At 28.7% G+C, this 6,685-nt stretch overlaps 1 protein-coding gene across 1 annotated transcript; it reads right to left on the bottom strand.

The window, feature by feature from the left end:
• Positions 1-767: 767 nt before the first annotated feature.
• LOC136092292 (uncharacterized) lies at positions 768-5,825 on the bottom strand. Its single transcript, XM_065820165.1, has 5 exons — positions 5,523-5,825; positions 4,644-4,881; positions 2,236-2,420; positions 1,163-2,137; positions 768-1,002 (listed from the first exon to the last, which is right to left on the bottom strand). Exons 1-5 carry the CDS (start codon positions 5,796-5,798, stop codon positions 811-813), a joined length of 1,866 nt encoding a protein of 621 aa, XP_065676237.1. The 5' UTR covers positions 5,799-5,825; the 3' UTR covers positions 768-810.
• Between the last annotated feature and the right edge of the window lie 860 nt (positions 5,826-6,685).

Here is a 6,685-nt window from a genome sequence, read left to right as displayed (position 1 = left end):
CTTTAAGAACTTTTCTAATCGTCTCCTTGCAAACATTTAAACCCAAATCTGACTTAGTTGTTTTCAAACTTTTTAATGAATTTGATGCGAGTCGAACAATTCTGCGTTTTTCACGGTCTGAAACCCTAGATTTCTTTGGTTTCCTCTTGATTGTTGCATAATCTGTTGGATTTTTCAAGAAATTACGGATAACGTGATCTGATCTCTTCAATCTTCTAGCAATTTCTCGATTTGGAACTTTTAATAATATCGGTAAGGACCTTTTCTTTCGGCATTTGGTTAAGTTCAACTTAATTTCGACTCACAAAATAAAAAATACTACGGAATATAAGAAATTTGCATTAAAACTTGTAAAAACTTTAGTGCGTCTATAGAAAATTGCTCATCAAAACTCGTAAAAACTTTAGTGCGTCTATAGAAAATTGCTCATCAAAACTTGTAAAAACTTTAGTGCGTCTATAGAAAATTGCCACGTGAATATTAAAAATTTAATTATTTTAATACAATCAAGACAATTAATAATCAGATGCATAATGGATCATTGTTTTCTTACTTAAACTTATTCAAAAGGACCGTTAGAACAATTTTATTACAACTGTAACACTGTAAATTCGCTAAATTCTACATGCGTCTATAGAAAATGGCCGCAGTGTTTATACTTATCTAAGATTAAATTTTTTTTTAATATTCACTAAAGGTTATTAAAAGTTTCTGAAACGGGGCTTAAAATTTAAATTGATGAAAAATCGAGGAATGCAATAAAAAAATAACAAGTATAGCGTTTATATTTCTTTAAATAATTTTCTATTTTTATGGGCTTCCAAACATAACAACGACGCTGGAATCATGCCCTCCGACAGTAAAGTTTTGGAAACTTGTAACGCCACTAAATTTCGAACGCAGACCACAGCCAAATCGTACTACATGTGTCATAACAAGTGGGAACTTGAATGAGTTAGCTACACCCCATGCTTTCTCTGCACTAGCTTTAGCCTCTTTATTCTACAGTAAAATAAATGAATATGGATTTAATCTTTTATTATTATATTATTCTATTTAAATATTATTATGGATTTAATATTTGTATAAATTTATAATATGAAATGATGTAAAAAATTCATTAAAAATATTTTATATGCGGATAGATAATGGAAAAACTTACGAATCCGTTAACGGTACGATGAACGGCAGCTGATATTTCATTTAATTTGGCTGTGGGTGGGAAAACAGAGCTTTTTTTAGCCCAACCAACCACAAGGTTTCTTTTGTGGGTTTTAATAAACTGGACATATGTGCCAATAACTGAATGTGTTTCTGAACCAGTTACTTCGTCATAAGCGTTAACCGTAAAGAAATAATTTGAATACAACCCTGTCAAATAGCGATGTAAAATATCTCGAAATTCGTCATTTGTTTTTGCGCTGTTCAGCATCATTTGACGTTCTACTTCAGCTCTTAAAATATCGTCAAAGACAACTTTTTCTTCGCATGTTGTTCCTTGCCAGCCTCGAGGGCAAGAACACTGGAACGTACATGAAATATCAGTAATGTCTTTGCAGGTTCCTCCGTTTTTACAAGGTAGTAACTGACATTTTGGAGTGCAACAAGTAAAACCAATTTTATTTGGATTGTTATTACAAACCTGCTGTCTTGGTATGCAGTTGTCATTCCAACCACAGCTATTTTGAGTTTGGGGATCACAACTTTTAATGCCAAGTTCTACTTTATTTTTTTCGCAGTAGTTATAATATAAGGGTCCAAACCATTTTAATATGGCTTTATAGTTAATACTAGGGTGCTTATTCATATGATCTGCGGTGAACAAATTTAGCAATGAACTTAGTTCCATCTTAATTGGTGATGGTGATTCAAAGTTTTGCTGTGACCATGAAACAAGATCAGCAGCAGGTTTTGAACCGTAAGAAGTTACAGACTCTCTCTCAAAGCCATCAACAGTGTTACTACTTGCAGCGTTGTCTATATCGTTGCAACTTTGCGAAGTGCGACCGTTTCCTATACCTGCTATTGTCAGTTTAAGACGATCTTCGTTGCATTTTTGGATTTGATCATCCGTACTTTTTTTAAACTCATCTTGGGAATAACGTCTAGAAACTGCTGTGCGAGCACCCATAGTTGTCTGAAATACAAAAGCCATATATACTATGTTTTCAACTAAATATTTATCTAATTTACATTTGCAACGTTTGACTCAAGATTTAAAGGACATTTTTTTACCTGGAGAAGATAATGTGTACCAAATTCTCTGATAAAATCGTTTGCCACTAACTCTCTTTTTGACTCAATACTGTTGTTTAATTTCATTAAGCCATTCACAAAACCATCAGCAAAAGGCGGTGGATCAAAAGGACTTATTCGAACAGTGTAAGTTGCACAGGTGGCATCGTGTACAGTTAAAACTCCTTAAATAATATCAGATTATCTTTAAAATTTTTCATAACGCTTAAGTTTTTTTATTTTATTATTTTAACGTTACCTAAATAGATTTAAAACATCCTTTAGATCCATAACCGTAAAATTTTCATAAAATGAAATTATTCTTACTATATATGTCTGTGTCTTATAAGCGCCAAAGTATATTAAAATGAAATTTAAATACTATTTAAAAATTATGAACCTATTCAAAAAAAGCTTTTTTTCCAAAAATAATTTCCTTTAAAATCAGGGGTTATTTAGAGCGTGTTGCAATTATTTTTGTTTCAGTGCTAAAATCACCGCATTTTTGTTCCAGTGCTTGAATCGCCGTTTCTATTAAAGAACTATTCATGAACTTTACAAACTTTATTTTCAATTAACAAAATTTCTTTTCTTTATGTAAAATATAATAGACTTCATTTCACAGCAACATTTAGCAAAAAAAATAAATATAAAAATAAAAACTTAAATAAGTAAACTTTTCTTCAAACAAAAAGATACTGTTAGAATAATTCTAATTGCTTATTAAGAATGTTTATTAAGAAATGTTTTTTAAGTTTAATGTTTTTTAAGTTAAAATGTTTTCTCTGTTTATTAAGAAATATTTTTGTATGGGAAAAAATAACAAACAAATACTAAATGTTTTCTAATTAAATTTTTTTTTTGATTTTTGTGAAACTGTGAATTGTGAAATTTTACACGATTTAATTTCTTTAATTGTTAATTACTGAGAATTTAAAAAAATATTATATATTCTTAAAATAGTATTATAAATACACGCTTATTATTTATCTACTCTTAGTTTTAAATATTTGTTTGTTTTTTGTTTACGTTTAACATATAATTAACGAATATATATTCACTTAGATTTTTAAAATTTGTGTTTTCTGTTTTTTCCCAAATTTTTACGAGACTTAATAATAAAACAGCAATAGACTTCTTTTTGTCCTCATCATTTAATTTTTTTATTTATGTATTTTGTTAATCCGATGTCATGCAACTCTTTTTTCATCAAAAAAAAAAATCTCAAGTCAAGATAAGGAAATACTTATAAATAATAGGAGGATGGTGTTGATGAGTTTACTGTCAAAGATAAACTTCAACTGTTTGAGTTAAAAAAGTTCAAATAGCGCTTTTAGATTTTGACGAATCTTCTTTTTATTGTTGAACCCAGTATACTTTTAATTCGTTAGTTAAAAATCAAATGGTCAACTATGTTTATAACAATCTTTAGAGATCTCTATTCTTCATAAATAAGAAAACTTAACTATAAAAGTGTAAAAGATTTAATATCCTTAAGGAACATGCTTCGTTTAACAGCATTGACAGGTAAGTACAAAAAATAAGATCTTTATTGACATATTTTAAATTTGTAAAACCTATTCGAGTGGTATGACCTGATTATAAGATCAGGATTGGTGATCTCCTTAATTACGAATCTTACAACTTTTATTCATACCATCTACATTGTTTTTAACATTGTGCAATTTTGAAGATTATGATTTATTTTTACGTTAGAAGTGGTTTCACTTGATGATTGGCTCAATATTTTTCAACTCTCGACTTTAACTCTAGGATATAGCGAGTTGACCAATTCATATTTTTGTTCAGTAAACTGAGTTTATAACAATCTTTTTTTATTTTAGTTACTTTGTAATATAATTTTGTTGAAAAAACTTATTTATGGGGCATATACAATTTTTGGAAGGTGTTACTGTTAAATTTACAAAAATGCAATCTTTTTCACTGAAATATTATATGGCTAACTAATTCAACTCTTATCAAGAGATAGTAAGGACGTCTGCTAAATGGGGTTAAGTAGAAACAAACTATTGATGTGTTTTCTTCATTGCACCTATATGAAAACTTTTAAAGTTTTAATCAACCACAAAGTATGTCACTCAACCACAAACATTGCATTATTTGCATTAATTTAGTTTAGTTGCTTTGATGTAAAATGGGGCAATAAAGAATAAAAGTCCTAATTTTTTTGATACAATAATATAAATAAACATAAATGGCAGCTGTATCGCAAAAATTTTTCTGATATTTGATGCTTTTATACAAACTTTTATAACGCTTTGGTTTTGTATTATCCTATTGGGAATATAAAATTATTTTACAACATTAAAAGTACATTTTCACTAGAGCGCAACAATCAATTGCAAATGACTTTAAAATAGTATGATCTATAAGTATAAATGAATTACCTCTTTTTTGGATGAAAAAAATTTCATTGTTTTTATATTCTTTACTTGAAGAAAATGCAGATTCAATTAGAGGTGGAATTGTTGTTTTAACACCAACACCTTTAAGTTCAGCGCTAACTTCAAATTGGAGGTTCGAAGTAAAACTAGATCCTTGGGAAGATTTTGCACCAATTTTTTTAGCATAATCCTCAACTGTGGTTATAATGTCTGAGCTTGACGAAAGACTACATTGAACTCCCTGTGAAATTCATATCAAAACAACATTAAAAAAGATATTCATTTTTTACATTTTAAAGTGCAACAAGACAGAGTTAAGAGGAGCCACAGTTGACTTTTTTTTTTTGTGTGCAAATTTTTGATAGTTTACAAATGTTTAGTTTCCACTAATAGTAAATATTTAGTAGCATTTAAAGAAACTCCAATACTAAAAATTGTTTGCAACATTAAAAAAAAATTTATGTTTACTATAAAAATAAATCAAAGCTTAATAAATCTGCTGACACAGTAAAGCACTCTTAGAACGTCGTAAAAATGTCTGTGCTCGCCTAGTCGACAAGGAAAACGTTGTTAAGTAATATTCGAAAAATAATGCTTGTTACTCTAAACCCAGCAAACACATTGCGCTTTTACGACGTATTTTTGATGTATTTCAACTTCAAAAGTACGTCAAAAAAAATGTTATTTGTTAAGCAAAAATTAATTAAAGTTTTTTCAACAAATTTTATTAAAAATTAAAATTTTTTATAAAAAAAACATTTATGTTTACTCTACCCCCCGCACAACGGTATGAGCATTTTAGAAACGCTTTAATTTTAATATTTTCTAATAAATATTTATAAGTTAAAAAGAAAAAGATAATAATAAAAAGCCTAATTTTACTTGTCGCACTGTGACTCCACCATGAAGTGCATATGCTCCTGATGAGGTTTTGTATGTGGGCACAAAAATATAGCCTGTTGAAAAACCAGGATCATGTAGTGCACTAGATGTAAATGGGTTTCCTTGTAAAATATTATACCCAGTCATAATGGAGCCTATATTAGGATATGGCTCATGATTAGGATTGCACCACTCAGCTTTGCAATATGGAGCGGCTATAACGCTACTAGGGTGTAACACCAACATAAACATCAATGCCAGCATCAATGGAAACATTTTTTTTAACTAAAAATATAAGCCGTTGTTACTTTAGAATTTGTGATTTGTATTTTGGATATATACTATTTATTATGGACATTTACTGAATATCTTCATTTTTTATAGAATAAATAAAAAATTGATTTTACAAAAAAAGATTTGTCTTAATCACATAGGTACATTAATATATTGGTATTGAAAAAGTTCATTTTCGATAGTAAAATCTTTTTCAGTCTTACAGTTGTGTTACATAACGTTTTAGAGGTAGGTATAAATAGCATGCATGAGTGTTTATTTAGCTAGATATATATTAATGCGTAGGTGTATTTAATTAGCTGAGTGAACCAATTAATTTAAAAAAAAACTTGTTCATTCTTTATTATAAAAAGATATTTATTAAAAAATATTTAATGTTTAGCCTCCTTTAGTTGTTTGATAAAATACAGCTGCGTATATTCTAAAATTTAAAATATTGGCAGCACACTAAAAGTGTCATAACGCAAAGTAAAAAAAAAACCTTTGAAAAATCGATTGTTTTCAATTGACTTATTAGTTAAATGTTTGACAAAAAATCTCGTCTTCCTTTTCTTAAATTTTTTTGTGAAAAACAAAACCACACATGTTTTTGTTATGTTACTTTCCACTCTTCAACTTCCAAGAGGAAAGAATGCTATCCTTACCTCCTAGGAGGTAGAATAACGGTAGACGTCGCTAAACTCCAAAAATAGCTATTTTTGGAGTTTAGCGACGTAGCGCTTTTTTGTTTTAATAAAATAAACTATTGCGAGTTTATTGCACTTAATTTTAAATTCAATGTTACAAGTTGAAAAATTAGTGCCTTTTACCACTTTTTACAATAATATAGTTTAGCATTCACATGTTTATGCTTTTTTTGAACAACTTTA

The sequence above is a fragment of the Hydra vulgaris genome, chromosome 15, assembly GCF_038396675.1.
Source record: "Hydra vulgaris chromosome 15, alternate assembly HydraT2T_AEP".
Taxonomy (NCBI): domain Eukaryota; kingdom Metazoa; phylum Cnidaria; class Hydrozoa; order Anthoathecata; family Hydridae; genus Hydra; species Hydra vulgaris.
This window is presented reverse-complemented; position numbering and strand designations above follow the sequence as displayed.

Excerpts from the sequence above, each read along its gene's own strand:
- LOC136092292 (XM_065820165.1), bottom strand. The coding sequence starts at position 5,798 with ATGTTTCCATTGATGCTGGCATTGATGTTTATGTTGGTGTTACACCCT. Across the intron at positions 2,421-4,643 it reads TTTTTTCATCCAAAAAAGAG|GAGTTTTAACTGTACACGAT; the intron begins GTAATTCATTTA and ends ATATTATTTAAG. Across the intron at positions 1,003-1,162 it reads ATCGTACCGTTAACGGATTC|AATAAAGAGGCTAAAGCTAG; the intron begins GTAAGTTTTTCC and ends ATTTTACTGTAG.